At 34.2% G+C, this 17,064-nt stretch overlaps 1 protein-coding gene across 4 annotated transcripts in view; it reads left to right on the forward strand.

The window, feature by feature from the left end:
• Positions 1-17,064, forward strand: part of LOC106868844 (uncharacterized) — a 64,709-nt gene that overhangs the window by 35,835 nt on the left and 11,810 nt on the right. For all 4 annotated transcript variants that reach the window (XM_014914280.3, XM_014914282.3, XM_014914281.3 and 1 more), the window contains exon 3: positions 1,152-1,265. In XM_014914280.3, coding sequence (XP_014769766.1) covers positions 1,152-1,265 — 114 coding nt within the window. The remainder of the gene's footprint in view (positions 1-1,151; positions 1,266-17,064) is intronic.

The raw sequence follows: 17,064 nt of genomic DNA on the forward strand, positions 1-17,064 counted from the left end.
ACATCATCATTTAACGTCTGTTTTCCATGTGGCTTGGGTTGAACGGTCTGACAAGCTGACTAGCCAGAGAGTTTCCCAGGCTTCAGTTGTCTGTTTTGGCATGGTTTCTACAGCTGGATGTCCTTCCTAACATTGGATGCTTTTACATGGCACCAGCATGGGTGCATTCTATGTGGCACCAGCTCAGTTGCTTTTCTGCATGACACTGGCACAAGCACTTTTCTATGCGACACCAGCATGGATGCTTTTAGTACTCTACCTTTTTTATTATCTCACCATCTGTATCGCTGAGCCAATAATGGTAAACATGAAATCTTAGAATATATTAACAGCAGGTCATCACCTAAATTAAGAAATTATCTTTCAGGCTTACAAAATTGTAAACCTTTTTCAAGTTAATACATTCTGAGTGGAATCAACCGGGAATGTCGTTGAGAGAAAGCAAACAATTAAGAATTGGAAGTGGATAAATGCTGGGGTAACAAATAAATTTGAATCTCCATTTACCTGTGTGGAGGAAAATCATTTCAAATGAATTAATACTTGGATGTTGTTTTAGTCAGTTGCATGAAGAAAAAATTGCTGAAGTAAATCATTTGTCAAGTTTAAAGAAAATTAATAAAATGCCATATAAGGTGACAAATTTCACAGAAGCAATTATGTATATACATATTCAATGAAACGTTTGCAAATATAGTAGAAACAGATGTGAAATTAAGGAGTGAGGGAGAAAAGGATTCACTGAGAATCACTATATCATATTCCTGTCTTAAACAAATACCAATAAAGTGAACTTGCTTACTCTTTCAACTCAGTGCTATCATTTACTGGTTTTATAACTCTAGGTAAACGAGTATGATTTTATCTATGGATACCTAGCGTTTATATAAAGAACTTGGAGGAAATACACATAATTGTTGAGGAACAGTGGCTATAGGTTTAGTGATCTGAACTATCAACAGAATGCACACACACACACACACACACACTCTCTCTTTCTCTCTCTCTCTCTCTCTCTCTCTCTCTCTCTCTTTCTTTCTCTCTCTCTTTCTCTCTCTCTCTCTCTCTCTCTCTCTCAATTATTTGATGCTACAATTTCTTGTTAACTCATAATTTACTTAGACTTTGCTTAATCTCTCTCTTTTTTGAAGATGTGTTAGTGGTCGAAGAGTTCGTGTAGAACATGCTCGTCCATACCAAACAAGGAAGCCGAGAGGAAATTCTAGACGGAGAGGCATGGGTCATTCTGGAGGCCATTGGCGTCGGTATGTATATCCATAGCTGTAAATTTCTTCAACATTCTATTTTTTCACCTATATATTTTTTTTTTTATTAATATAAAAAAGGTACATGCATATATTCTTTCCTTAATATTTACATGAATATGTGAGGTTGTGTGCATATGATTCAGATGTGTGTGTGTCAAATACAATTTTATGTATGATTACTTGAATTTATCACTAAAAATTTGTCTCAATTCCAATTAAGAATATTTGATGAAAATGTTTAGTTGACCAAACAATTGGGTTGTAATTAGTTTCTATTCCAGTTGCTAGCTATTATGATTTGGGATTAAATAGTCAAATATGAACCAATGTGAGACTACAAAATATACTTTTTTTTATGCTAACAGTTCACTTGTTTAGAAAAGTTTAGTAATTTAGTTAATTAGACTTACTCTTATTTTAGAAAAGAAGAAAAAAAAAGACTTGTAGAGAAGTTATAACATTCACCATGCAAATTCTCACCATTACACTTTGTCTACCCCCACTCCTCCCCCTTCATGCAAATTAAATGATTTACTTTGTAGTTGGTTAATGTAACTGAATGTTTGGTTAATCAATAAATCATTTGCATTCATGTGACTGTAAGCCAGTTTGAGCTTGGAGATTCCCATGTACATTCTAGAAGTTGACTATATCTCTGGTTTCATTTTGTTGAGCATTCATTTCAGTTACATAAAAGTGAGTGTGTAATAAACTCCCTTTAGGTATGTCTAATATTTGTTCCTTTACAATTTTAAAGGTTGGCATTCCTTTATTCGATATAATGTTTTAGATTGAAGTACTTCCTGTAATTGATGAATCTTTTTGTGATTTGGGGAATAACTTGGAGAGCAGTATATAGGACTTCCATGCATCTACCTATTTTGCATAGTTTCCATGAATCTAATTTGTAGATTCAACTCTACTTTATGCTGTTGTCACTACAATTGCAAGTAGAGAATGGCAGGAATTGGAGCTATTTTTACGAGATACAAAATAAAGCAGTTTAAAATTTGTGTATATAAATTGTTCAAACCATGTGGCATTATGCTGGGCTTTGAGTGTTGGGCCTTGCGGAGGCAATGACCAAGTCCATTTGGCATTATGCTGTGCTTGAGAAGACCCATCAAGCCAAGTCTGCAGATACCGGCATCACGCAAATGGCACGTAAAAGCACCCATTACACTCTGAGTGGCTGGCATTGGGAAAGGCATCCAGCTGTAGAAACCATGCCAAAACAGACTGGAACCTCGTGCAGCCTTCCAGCTGGCCAGCCCTGGTCAAACCATCCAACCCAGGCCAGCATGGACAACGGATGTTAAATGATGAAGGAGTAGGCAGAAAAGTATTTATAAATTTCTTGAAAAAATCCTTTCATCTTTCTAACTCCAAAATAGCAAATGTATATATTAGTGAACTCCTTCTCTAAATGGATCATTGTGGTTCCAGAAAGGATAATTACTAACTAAAAGTACCAACTAAGAGCATGACTAGCCTGGTACATTATCTCATGTTTGGTTTTTAAAAAAAACAAAAAAACTTATGTAACTTAATGCTACCTTATCAGTAGTGACACTTTATCTTTAAGAACTGTGACGAATTCACACTTCATATGACAAGATACTATTGGCTTGTTTGTGTGATTATTATGAAATCTGTGCTAGCCGTAAATGAAATGATGTTCAAAGTAACAAACAGACTTTAGTTTGTTTTCAATCAGTGAATCACTTCTTTGGTGTAATATTTATCACTTATTAGTTTCTTTTATCAGATGTTTAGAAGGAATCATCATTTCCTTTTGTCTTCTCGACCTGCTTAATACTCAGAATCATGTTAAAAACTGCTATTTAAGAAACATTAAATAAGTAGATGCACACAGGCCATGCATCATCATTTAACATCTGTTGTCTGTGCTAGCATGGGTTGGACTGCATAAATGCTTTAAGACAGTCATGTAAACAAGCTTAATAATGTGTGCTTTGAAAGGGCTTTAAGCCTTTAGCATTTAGACTTACTATATCCAGCCAAAATATTCTGTTTTATATTCAAACTAACCAGATATGGCCTCTCACACCTACCTGACAATGTCATTCTAAAAATAAACATTCACATCATAGCAGTCTCAAAACTGAGACAATGCAGGATTAATTCAAAACAATATGTGAATAAATAAGCATTATATTTGACAGTAATCTGAATATAAGGGTTAATGCTGATTAGGAATGCTAAGGAAAGGTCAACTTAAATCTTTTTCGCTGTTATTTATGATTACCTCTAATCATGTCAGCATTTTTTCATATCTGATATGGCTTCAATGAATATGATATTTTTAGGATGGATGGCTGATGCTGCTAATTATCTCCTGTCAGCTCTGCTTGAACATATTTTTTTTACTTGGAAGTAACTGAGTGTTTGTGAGTGACTGCTCACTAATTGATCATCTGATATGTGTGTAGAGCAGTCTGTCGCGAGAAATAACTGGTTATGATATTCTTAGATTCTCTCAGGTGAATAAAGCTCTATGATACCTCTTGATTTAGTAAGTTTATCCCAACCATATAGTTCACTTACTCTACCATTAACTTCAAGTCTGTAAAATTTTATTACCATTTACTCCTCAGCTGTAAATCCACAAAATCTTTGTTCACTAATGTTTAGCTGCGGTTCCATGTAAATATTAATATTTACAGATGTTGTACTATGATATTTTAATTTGTTCTAAAATACTTTGAATAAATTGATAAATCAAGAGTTATATAAGGTAGTTACTCTACTGTATGATGTTACATATTTCTCATTATTTACACTGTTGATGATAGCAGATTAAATCTATCTCAACTTTTTTGTTTTCAATTATATTTATTGAGATAGTTCCACTCTCTTTAACTTTCACACTTTTCTATAAAATTTCCAGTGAGGCTTCTACAATAGCTCTGTGTTAATTTAGTAAAAATTCTGATGCTAAGGTCAACCTAAAAATCGCTCTCTCTCACCATAGACTTTCTCCCAAGAGATATTGTCTAGATTCTTGAGTAAAGGTTGTATATATGCTTGCTAGGTGGTTCGATTAGCAGGAACACACTTTTTACAAAATACATTTTTCTGACTGTAAACTATCCTTAGCTGGGGTATGCTACTAGACCATAAGAATTAAGATATTTTGTTATTTTGTTCCAAAACTGTTTCAAATTATGTTGAGAGGAGGGACATATATATATGAAATGTGAAAGGCTGATACTTTCATACATATTCTAAGTGGTTTTGAATGGTGAGATTACTTGTAGTGTATTGTTTTTAAGTAACCTTTTTTCTAGTTGTATTGAAATTTATTATATTGAAGGTGCTGGTGTCATTTCTCATAGCTTTGAAAGTAGAATGTCTTGTTTCACTGAATATGCATTTAACAATTTGACATTAAGTGTTACAATAAGGTAAATTGTCAAGACATTTTTTCACACCACTGTAAGTTGTTTGGAGTGCACCAATGTAGCCTAATAAAAGTATTCAGTTATGTACTTGTAGCTGTTCACTGCTACCTGGGGCAGTGAGGAGAGACCATCTCCTTACATTGGGTAGTGAAATTATAGTAACATTCTTAAAACTGCTTCCATTCCTTCTTGGCATTTTCTCCATTATTGAATAGTATAATTGGCTTAAATGATTTTTTGATAGTTACTATTGACTTTACAGCTAAATTACCAACTGAAATTAGCAACAGAATTCCAAAAATGTTTTTAAAGACTTTATCAGGTTTACATTTCAAATTAACTTTTAGTAGCCTGCGTTTCTAGACCATGGAAAAATAGCATTTTACTTCTCCATAACCAAAACAGATGTGTGTGTGTGTGTGTGTGTGGATTGCCATGTGCCAATGAGAGAGGGCAAGAAACATGGGCATATCAGATTCTGTTTTTGACCAGAGTTCTTTATGTTGGAAACATTCATGTTTTCCTAGGCTTGCAGACTACAGTTATGTCTGCTGTGAATATAGTTTTATTGGCACATCAAAGTTTTGTTTTAACTGAACAATAATTAGTTTAAACTTTTGCATCTAAATGTTACCAAAATTTAGAATATCTTGTCTGACACATATTTAGATTAAAAAGGTTACAGTATTTTTCTTTTAAGTTCAGTTCATTTATGTATGGAATATTCTCCTGCATTTCTGTCAATGTTGTGTTGTTGGTTTGTGTATTCTACTTTGACAAATTTCTCAACTTTCAAACCAGCATGACTTTTATTCTTTGGACTTCAGTTCCACAGATGTGTGTGATTTATAGGTTAACAAACCCATGAAACTATCTAATTACTGACCTAAGCGACTTCCAGTGAGTTCTAGTTGTCTAGTAACTAAAATGCTTTTCTTTATTATTGAGAACTGTGTTAGAAATCAATTTCAGGACAATATTTTAGACAAAGTAATTTTAGTCTATTAACACCATTAAGTATTTCTGTCACAATTATTTACATCTTATATTTTCTTAGAGAATAACAATCATTCCATTCAGAAAATAATTTAACTTAAATCTAGATTTTTTTTTTTTTTTGAGGGGTGGGGGTGTATTCTGTTGTTAATTTAGCTAAACTACTGGGTTTAAAATATCTGAAATATCTCTTAGTTTTCAGAAAAATTTAAAGGAATTTTAATGCTAATTTTATCATAAATATTATAACCATTTAATTCATTAAATTCAGCGGGAAGAACTTTAAATTCCATGTTGGCATTGTCATAAAATAATTTCTTTCTATGATATTAGATTGTTCATCATCACATTTGACTATATAATTCTTAATCTCCTATAGATGTCTCAATTAGTGCAATGTTCTACAAAAGTCAATTTCACTGGGAAACTTTGAACTCTAGATTCTAAACTCAACTCCCCAGGGCTTCTGGTCCCATATGTTGTTTCAAATTACTTTATCACCAGTCTATTATCTATCCATATTCTTTGATTAGTAATCTATACACTTTTTATTGCAGGTACTGTTCTGATATGAGAAATAATATACTCAAAAAATATACAATTTTTTTTTTATTTGGTTGTAAATGAATACTTGTAATTTTTTTGTTTGTAATTTGTTTCTTTTTTATCCAAAGTGAAGCATTAAGTACAGTGAATTCCAACTATATTATTTCTAGATTTTGTTACACTGGTTGCATGGAATCTCCCCACCCTTCTAACCCTTTGTACTGAAGTTTTCTTTCTTTTCTTTTTTTTTTCTTTTCTTTTTTTGGTTATAAACTAGTGTCTGGGTTGTTATGATTGAGATAAGAATTTAGCTTGAATAAGTTCGTTAGCTGTATATTGGTGGTAGTTGAATGTGCTGCAGCCAACCTGGAAAGGAAGAGTTGTAAAGCTCAGGTGGGGTGGTAACATTTACATGAGAAGCAGGAATCTAGACATGAGAAACACTTAAACTGTTATTCTTTGAGTGCTGTTTAGCTTCATGTCCATTCTGATTAAATAGATCTGTAATGAAAGGTATTCTAGTTGTGACCATTCTACCTAGGAGTACATTATCTTCTGTGTCCTTTTATTTTTCTAAGACAGCGAAGTGTGATTTAAGGGAAGTTTGGCTGCTATATCTAAGCAGCCAAGCAAAGATAAATGCTTTTTCATTGGTTTGTTGTTGGCTGGTGTAAACCGGCAAATCATATTGAATCCTCTAACGAACAAAACTTTGCCTTTGCAACTATCTATATTCTGCCTAAGCAAAAGACCATAGTATTGGAACCAATTTTCCACCAGTACATTCACTAGTATGATACTGATTTTAAAATAATTGCTTTTGAATTAATTCATCAGTTGAGAAAAGCATGAACATCACACATTCTTTTCTTTTTCCCTAAGCAATATGCTTATGTTAGAAATCGTTATTAGTTATACCCTAAGACACTGAGTATTATTTCTTTGGCTTATTCCAAACTTATACATCAATAGAGGCAGTTTGTCACATACTCAAAAAAAAAAAACAAAAAAAAAAACAGCCTTTCTCTCCAAATGCTGATGTGTGCAATCATCATGCTGATATTCAGTAAGGTTGTCTGTAATTATAATGTTTAATTAAAACAGATATCAAAACATTTACTCCTGCCATCTAATCAAGTTTATAGGTAACTGAACAGGGAAGTACTTTTCAAAGATGTTTATAACCAAAGAAATATTTTTCACCCCCAATTGTAGAATATTTTATTGAGACTATTTAGAAGCTCTCCATTTTGACTAAAACTAATTTCTGCTATGATCCCTGCAGCCAGTGTAAAATATAGTATTTCTGTCGTTAGCTGGTGGTTGTGACCACCTTTATGACATCCATGGATTTAGGTTTTGCTTTGCCATTTACTTGATATGCTTGTATGCCCATGTTTGTCTAGGGATCAGTCATACAGTCGTGCGTCCTCACTGTGCTACGGCGCTCCTCCTACTGCGTCACACGTCTCCTCCGCACACTATCTACCACCAGATACTTCTGCTACACACCAATCATAGTCAGCCGCATGATCTGCGTCTTCGATCTGGCATTCCGTTGTCTCCAAACAGTACAACTCCATTCCTGGACGACCTACTGCGTCTCACTTTCCACCGAGTTACAAACTCAGTGTTGCTGAGTGACTGACCCCTGCTCTCTGCGGAGACTACCAAAGACACCAAATGCTACAGTTGTCAGTCGTCTGTATATGTTATCCTAGACCAATTGTAACGGCTCTCCGAAGACTAGACTCCACATCTACATCTGACCAATCCAATTCTACATCTGTCACCAGTTTACTACTACTACCACTACTACTACTACAACAACCGTACTCATTAACCTAGACCAATTCTTTCGAACCAGCCCTCGATTGAGGAGTCCGAAGGCCATCAACCCTAGCCCTCTCCTCTCATACCAACATGTGTAGGTGCAACACATGGCACCTTTTACGTGATATTATTCGACTGACCAATGGTCAATCCCTGACCACGCAATATAACCTCTCCTGCTGGTTTCATTTTCACAAAAGTCACGTCACCTAGTATTGGGACTATGTACTAGGCTAGTTGCTTGTCCTCGTAAGTAACGTTCATTTTGGCCCTGTTCCTCAGCACACCGCAGCCAGCATAGAACTATGTGACAATAGTTTTTTTCCTCTTTTTTTTTTATTTTTTTTTTTTTTACATATATATTCTTTTACTTTGCTATATGCTAAACTGTTTGCCTAACTTTCTTCCCTGCAAGCAACTTAATACTTAAACCATATTCTTCAAACTGCTCTATTCACTACTGTGTATTTTCAGTGTTTACTCTCGGTTCCAAAGTGTTTCCTGTGTTTAGTTTTCAATTAATTGCACCTTTTTACCAGTTTTGTTTGTGTTTAACTTGTGTGCAACTCCTAGTGTCAGCTCCTTGTCTTCCTTTGATAGAAATTAAAACTAAGCTAATGACCCTTGATTGCTAAACTGTTGCATTTTCTTTTAGTCTACTATTGTGTTTTGTATGTTAGGTAAGTGACTAATGCAAAGACAAAGTAAAAACTATCATAGCTAGGTTGGTGTGTCTGGGCACCTGTGATAATTCTAGCATGCATCATATTTAATGTAAATTACTTTGGATGCAGCCAGCTTTGACATACTTTGTACCAAATGCAAGTTTAGAAAGGAAAGATTGAACAAACTGCTGGATATTCCAGATTTTTGCTCAAAAACAAAATTGACTACTGCCTTGATCAGTTACAGCCATATTACATTGTTGTTATATAAATTTGGTTTTGTATCTTTGTTTGTGTACCTCCTATAAGGTGCCAATACTCCATATTAAGATTCTGGAAAAACCATTTCTAATATGGTTTCTATTCCTGGATGAGTTATCTCATTTAAACTTGTTCTTCATAACATTATCTCAGGCTTTGGCAGTTGACACCTTTTATTTTTTAATGTCTTTCTCATACTCCAAGAATATGGTCCAACGGAAATTCAAAACCGATGACTTAATAATGTCGTTGCTGAGATGAGTTGTCCTTAAATTCAGCGTTTGAAAGGAAAACTGAAAATATTTTCAAAATATCATTACTCAACCCCCCAGTTTTTGCATAAATATTACATATATATATTTTATGTCTACTTTCCCACACTGGCATTGGTTGGACAGGGCACCAAGCTTCAAATCAGTCCTTATTTGGAGTTATCACCCCCTTCCCCTTTGTCTAGCTTGTCCATTCCATTTTCAGGATACACACACACATTTGAGTGTGTATGTATGTGTGTTTGGAATAAGGGTAGTCTTTTGAGTCTGAGGAAGATTATTCTGCAATTTCTTGGCTGAACAACTGCACAGATGATTAGTTTAGTGATCAAATGTTTGTGCTGCACATTAGCTTTCTCCGTCCAGGAAATCAACATTACCTTTACAACTGTACTGTGTGACACACACCAGATGTCAGTGATTGCAGAGCAACGTAAGATGAAATGTTTTGCTCATTACGCAACACACCACCCAGTCTGGGAATTGAAGAATCGAACCCATGATCTTGCAATAGTGTTTGGGATACATATATGTATGGATGGCATATATAAAACGCATCTTCTTCAAGTAGTTGCAACTGAGATGTGTTTTGCAGCACCATGCAGATATCTCTGCTCCACATTCACTTTGGTTGTTCCTAATTTCACACTGTCTCTGACAACAACCTCAATACAAGTGGGTTCTGCTCCAGGATGCAAAAGTTTCCAAACACAACATATGATGTAGCCTGTTCTTCAGCACTATAGCAGTACCAGCAGAGAGCCTTCCATGCATTGAGGTATGAAAGCAAAGATGGACAGAATGTATTCATAAATGCGGTTATGTGCTCATGCCATAGAATAATATACACTTCATGGTAAGAGCATGCACACTTTGTGTACATGTCTGTATGTAGTGTGTGTGTGTGTGTGTGTATATATATATATATATATATATATATATATATATATATATATATATATATATGCACACACACACCCATACACACACATATATATGGCTTATTTTAATATTGCTATGGAGAAAACAGGATGCTTTATTTCTTGAAAAAGTATTATGATTGCAATTCACAATTTGTGGGGAGAATTCTCTAAAGGACAGAAAAAGAATGCGTTTTTTGGAATGAAATTCTTAGAATTAAAATAACAGATTAATGAAAACCAGATGAATGAGTAAAGGAAGAAATTGAAGGTGAAGGAAAATCATGGAAGTTCAGTTGAATAGTGGATTTGTTATAGTTTGATTTCTACTGAATTTATCAAGACCACAGTATGTTCTGATAAAGTTCTAGATCTGGGATCTTTTATGTGGATATGACAAATTTCCCACATCTGCTGCCTGCCCTCTCACACACAAAGATCTTCATTTTCCTTTTGTATCTGTCTGAAATGAGAGGATATAGAATGATTAATGTTGGCCAAAATCAACAAAATGCTTGCAAGAAATAGTTCAATAAATACAAAGTTTGATTGCCTGGGATTATTACACCCACTCAGCATTTTCATAGCCTCGTATTTGAAGAACAATGTACTTGATTAAGATGTTGGGCTGCAGTTCTTCAATTCATATATTGGCTAAGCCAATGTTGTGATTCTTTGAAGCAAGCTAGTATTTAAAATGTTATCTGCTGTGAGTTTTTTTTAAACATTTCTGGGTTTGTGTCACAGAGATGCATATTACTTTTTGTCTGAATAGTAAAAAGTATTATTTCTGAAGTGTGAACCTTAACTTGCAATTTTGAGGAACTTGTTCTGATATTTGTGGTGTTCACTCACTCATTGTTGTTTTTGTTGTTGTTTAACGTTTGGTGAACCCTGTTCAAAAGCATTCAACCATAACCATCCTATTGTTTAGAATGTTTTTTGTGTGTCTTTAAAACCTATAGTGTCTGAGAGAGAGAGAAAAAAAAACACTGGAATGCTTACAAGTAGTTGAATAAAGTGATCTAACACACATACACACACACACACACACACACACACACACACACTAACTTACTGGATATCTGGAAGCAAAGTTCAATTACTTATGGTTGTCGAGTGAGGAGGAGGAGTAGTGCGTTTTAGCTGTCAAAAGTAACAGTTGCCAGGCATTAGAGCATAGTGAGGTAAGTTTATAGCTGTCATCTGTAACGGTCTATCAGCTAGTAGCTACTATTATGAAGAGAAACAGTGAGCCATCTGGAAATGTATATTGAGATGTTGCTATATGTTAAGTCAGGTTGCATATGTTTATAAGTGCAGCCAGACTCTTGTCACTGAGTTATGAGTGTTTGTGGCATTTCATCCATCTTTACGTTCTTAGTTTAAATTCTGTTGAGGTTGACTTTGCCTTTCATCCTTCGGGGTTGATAAAATAAGTACCAATTCAGCACTGGGGTCAATCTAATTAAATAGCCTCTTTCCCCAAAATTGCTGGCTTTGTGCCAAAATCTGACACCTTTATTATTTTTCTTTCTATTATATGCACAGGGCCTGAAATTTGGAAGTGCTAATCAGTTATATTGACCCCAGTGTTTGACTGATACTTATTATTATTGAGTGAGAGAGTAGTGCTTGCCATCAGTGACACTGGGGCACAGATATATGAAGCCCAGTATACCCATTATGACTACCTGTCCGGTAAGGGTACATCAATCCGGCACATGCATCACAACCATGTGTGCAACATGGTGATCCATATCAAAATAGTGCGTGACTTCACAGTGGGGCCCAGTTAGAATTTTCTCCAAGTCGATTAGCCCATCCTGCTCAAAAAGTCCCTGAATAAGGAAGGATTGCTTAAAGATGTTGAATGAAAACCCCCATGTTTCTAGAGGTGAATTATCCAAACCTCAAAGAATTCCTCTCAACACATGGCCATGATGCTCCCCCACTACTTCTGCTTATGATCAAAGATACACACATCAACCACCAAGGGACATCCTCAACTAGTTATGGTCAAACAACTGACAAGTAAATCTGTGGTGTTGAGCAGAATATGATGTACTGTAGTCTGTCTTTTACACCAAGACAAAACATCTACATGATAACACTTCCAATCGGCTAAGATCAGAAGCCATGGGAGCCAGTGCCTGGTATTGCATTATTATTATTATTATTATTAATTCTTTTCTTTTTTTTTTAATGCAGTTAACTAGTAGAAATGCTAGTGTAGCAGAATAGCCAACTTTGTCCTAAATTCTAAGTTCAAGTTTGTCAGGTAGATCCAGTTACTTATATTCTTTCGTTACAAATATATAGTCTTTAGTAAAGAAAACTAATAACATGTGGCGGGACAGTGAGTTTGGAGCACTGGTTAAAATGCTTTACAGTATTCAATATTGTTTGAATCTTGCCTGAGTTTACTTTCATCTTTCATAAATTAATAAAATAAATACTTATGATACAATAGAGCCTACTAAATTGATTCTACCTTCCCAACTAAGGTGTGTAAAGTCTAAACCTATAAATCTTACTTCTGTAAGACTGGCTGCTGCAGTAATGAAATTGTTTCATTAATGTATCAGATTTATATGTCGTAGACCCCATGTTCACCAACTACTAAATATTTTGCATCTATTTTTTTGCAACTCAAGTGGAGAGATTTAACTATGGGAAAATGCTTGAAGGGCAATTGCTTCTGGCCGTAGCAGTCTTTCAGGTTGATGAGATTGTGACCGGTCCATAGCCTGAATATATATTGGATAAATCTGAGTTGAAACTGTGGGTCTTGTCTGAATGCTTGCAAAGTGCAGCTGTTAAACTTAAATTTTCAAACAGTTACCACTGGTATGTGTTTATTTAAACTAAATATACCTAGTTTAATAGCAGTTTATATAGCTAGTGATCATTTTGAAAAGGTGGCTAATGAATACATTTGCTTTGCTAGTTCAGATCAAATCATGGGAATTGTCTGTATGGTTTATTGAGAGATAGGGGAGGAATTTTGGCGAGGAGGGAGATAAAGCTGTTGGATTGTTAATATGAATCTCAATGAGTTAGGTCTTACTGTGAAAATGGAATTTAGTATCGTAATGAATTTATTTAGAAGTAAAGAGGAAGTGGGCTTTCTACGTGCTCATAATTATTGGGTCCATTGGAATCAAATCTAAGATTAAAAGCATTGGTAAATCATGATTTACAAAATCATGGGGAAGGTATTTTGCCCCCCCCCCCCCCCCCCCAGTTATTTGCATCTGTTTGAACTGTTCTAACAATACTGTTAAAGTTTATTTTTATTGAAGGTGATGATCCTTAGAACTGAATAAGCTTTACATGTCAGATGCTACAACTGGTTGAATCAGGGGGCGTTTTTTGCCTACCCGTCATTGGTGCTGTTCTATGATCTTGACAATAATACACTTGTATCTCAATAGTGTTTTCCTCTACAAAGTATCATATATAGGTTTTAAGGGTGTTTATAGTTCATTGTCTGCCATGGCAGGGTGCCTCTATGGTCAGAAGTGTTCTAGACAGTGACCACCATAAGACAATAGATATGATTTGAGGGAGATTTAGTTGCTATTTCTAGCAAGTCATTATATGTAGAAGCTCACTTCAGTATGCTTCTGATTTTGCTGTACTGTGCTCAACCCTTGGTTTTTCTCCAGTTCAAAAGGGGGTAAGAGAATCATTCTTACAAATCCGTAAGTCCTACGACTTGATGTCAGACTGTAGAAGCTCATTTCTGTTACTGCTAACATATTTAATGCAGGGAGCATTAGAAAGCTAACTGCAAACAATTATGCAACAGGGGTACACAAAATACTACTGAAAGATTATCTTCTAAGTCCTGGCAACTGGGTTGGTAACGGTTTTAAGATATTTAGACAATAGACATTTCCATCATTATAAAACAGCCATTAATGTTGGTATTGAACTTTGCTTGGGCCCAGAGAGTAACACTAACAATTGCTTTACTATTAATAAACATCTTCGTTTCTGTTTTTTTTTTGTTTTTTTTTCTTCAAATTTTTTTCTCCCTCCCTTCTATTTTCTCTTAACAAACTAAGCTGTAAAAAAAATGATTTATATCAACAATGCAAACTGTCTAGTTCTTATGCTTGCTGTGCAGTTGTGCTGGTCTTATCTAATTGTTGTTCTTTTCACAGTTATCAATAAGTCACAAGATCTTTAAAAAAAAAAAAAGAAAGAAAAATGTATTTGCATCATATATAATCTATTTTCATAAGGGGGTGGGATTTCCTTTTTCAATTGTCTCCTCCCCTTCTGTAAAACATCTTAAGCTGTGATACCAGAGAAGTTGATTTCCTTCCTTCCTTGGTGTGTTTTGGTGTCTGTGTATACATATATGTATATTTACGTATATGCACATATGTATGTGTACATATATAGTTTTATGTATGTATATGCATGTGTGTGTGTATTTACATACACAAATAGATATATATATATATTTATATACACACACACACACATACATACTCTCCGTTATTTCTGTTCATTTCCAGTCTCGATTGTTTTTGTTCGAATTTCAACCTCTTCACCTGGCACCTACTCTAAATCCCTAATAACTTTCCTTCCACCCATATCTTCTCTTTCATTTTCTCTATAATCTTTTTTTTTTGTATTAATTTTAACTCATAATTAATTCTTTCAATTAATTATTAATTTAAGCTGACTGCCATATCATATTTAAAGTTTCTTTTTGTAGGAGGAAAGCTTTTTCACACAATCATATCCCTCACTTTCTTTATGTCTGTGACCTGATACATATGTTCACATACTGTCAGTATGTGCATATATATATATATATATATATATATATATATATATATATATATATATATATATATATATATGTATGTATATATGTATACTAATGTGTGTGTGTGTGTGTATATATATATATATATATATATACATACACACACACACACACACACACACGCACAAACTGTTATATATGTCTTTAGACATAATCTTGAATCTTTACTAAGATCAATCCAAACAAAACATGGAACTCTTTATCTAAACTGACATGGTCATTAGAAGTAACTCTGTGCATTCAATCTTATGTTGCAATGTAAGGATGTTTTAACCCCCATTAGTTGTTTTGGGCCTTGTTGGACAGCTTTGCGATAAGTCTACCTATAATTTGGGCTTAGGAAAGCAATATCATTAAATCCACCCCTATACCTCCTCACTACCATTTAAAAACCTCTTAATTTGTCTTTTTTTTTTAAACTTTTTTTTTTTGTTACTGGTAAGACTTTTTGCATATCCCCATACTGTTTCTGTTGTCTAGAATATTTCATTACCTGTAGGTAAGTATCAGGTTGATTCAATGTATGTACATGTATGATTCTTGCCTTTTCTTTCTTAAAATTGCTTTAATCCATAGAAATTTAAAAAAAAAAAAAAAAAACCCTGTAAACTTTTCCAGAATGTTTTTTCATGCACACTTGTTGTTGTTGTTGTTATTATTGTTACCATTATTATTTGGGTGGTGAATTGACACAATTGTTAGAGCATCAAACAAAATGCCTTGTGGTATTTGTTCTGACTCTTTATGTTCTGAGTTCAAATCAGAGGTCAACTTTGTCTTCCATCCTCTCAGAGTTGGTAAAATATAGCACTAGCCAGTAATTAACTAATCCACCCCAGCACCACCCCCAAATTTCTAACCCTGTTCCCATGTAAGAAATTATTATTCAGCAAAATTTGCCTTGCAGTATTTGTTTTTATATTCAGGGTTTAAATTCCACTGAAGTCAATTTTACTTTCCATTCCTCTGGGATCAATAAATCAAGTATTGGAGTTAATTGTATCAATTGCCCCCTCCATCGAATTTTTGCCTTGTGCTTATACTAGTTATTACCTTTATGTATTAATTTTGTCCCATTTAGAATTGGTGGTTTGATCCAATTTGTGTTTTTTATGTTTTAAATCATCAAATGGTTTGCCTTCCTGATTTCTTTTTAAAAGGTGTTCTTAATTGGTTGTTGGTAAATATATTTTCACCCAAGCTGATTTCCTGACTGAGTATCATAAAATAATAGTAATATTATCTTGTTTTACAAAATGTGGTTGAGCGAGATTTTTTCAATTTACTTGGAAAATAGACCAGCAGATATTTACTGTTGTATAGTTCATTGACATTTTAGCTCTCTTATTTTTGTTTTTTCTACTTGTGATAAAAGAATAAATTGTTTTGTTCAATAGTCTCTTTTATGTTTTGTATAATTTTCTTTTGTGTTCTGTGCAATTTCCTTGTTAATTCAGTGGTATTTGATTTTCTATTGTTGAATGCAATAATTAACTGTTGACCCATTTGATTTCCCAAAATTCTGCATATGGTAGGAGTATGTATATAATCAATTTCACATGACATCTTCCCTCACATATTAATGAGCAATTGTTACTGTCCCATCATCTATAACTTGTTACAGATGCTCAAGTGGTAGATTCTGCTGCATTGTGATGTTCTAATTTAGACTTCTCAGCATGCTTTCTTAACAGCAATCACATTTAAGAAACCAATTCTCAGATGTCTGCTATTTGAGGTTTGTTAGGGTTTCAAATTTTATCACATCAATGCCAAGAGAATTATGGAAACATGATCTTTAAATCATATTTTCTTTTAACTTCATTGCTTATATTAGACAAGATAGAATTGAATGCTGGTTATTTTCTATGAAAAATTCAAATGAAATGAGCTTGCTCTTTCTATTCACTGAGAATAATTTATTTTCAGATAATTGAAACCTCTTTTACCTTTGCTAGGTTGTTCTTAAAAACAAAGGGTTTTTAGGGAAATTTAGTTGGGGTGTGGGCTGCTTAAAACTTATGTTCTT

The sequence above is a fragment of the Octopus bimaculoides genome, chromosome 7, assembly GCF_046866305.1.
Source record: "Octopus bimaculoides isolate indiv1 chromosome 7, ASM4686630v1, whole genome shotgun sequence".
In the NCBI taxonomy this organism is placed as follows: domain Eukaryota; kingdom Metazoa; phylum Mollusca; class Cephalopoda; order Octopoda; family Octopodidae; genus Octopus; species Octopus bimaculoides.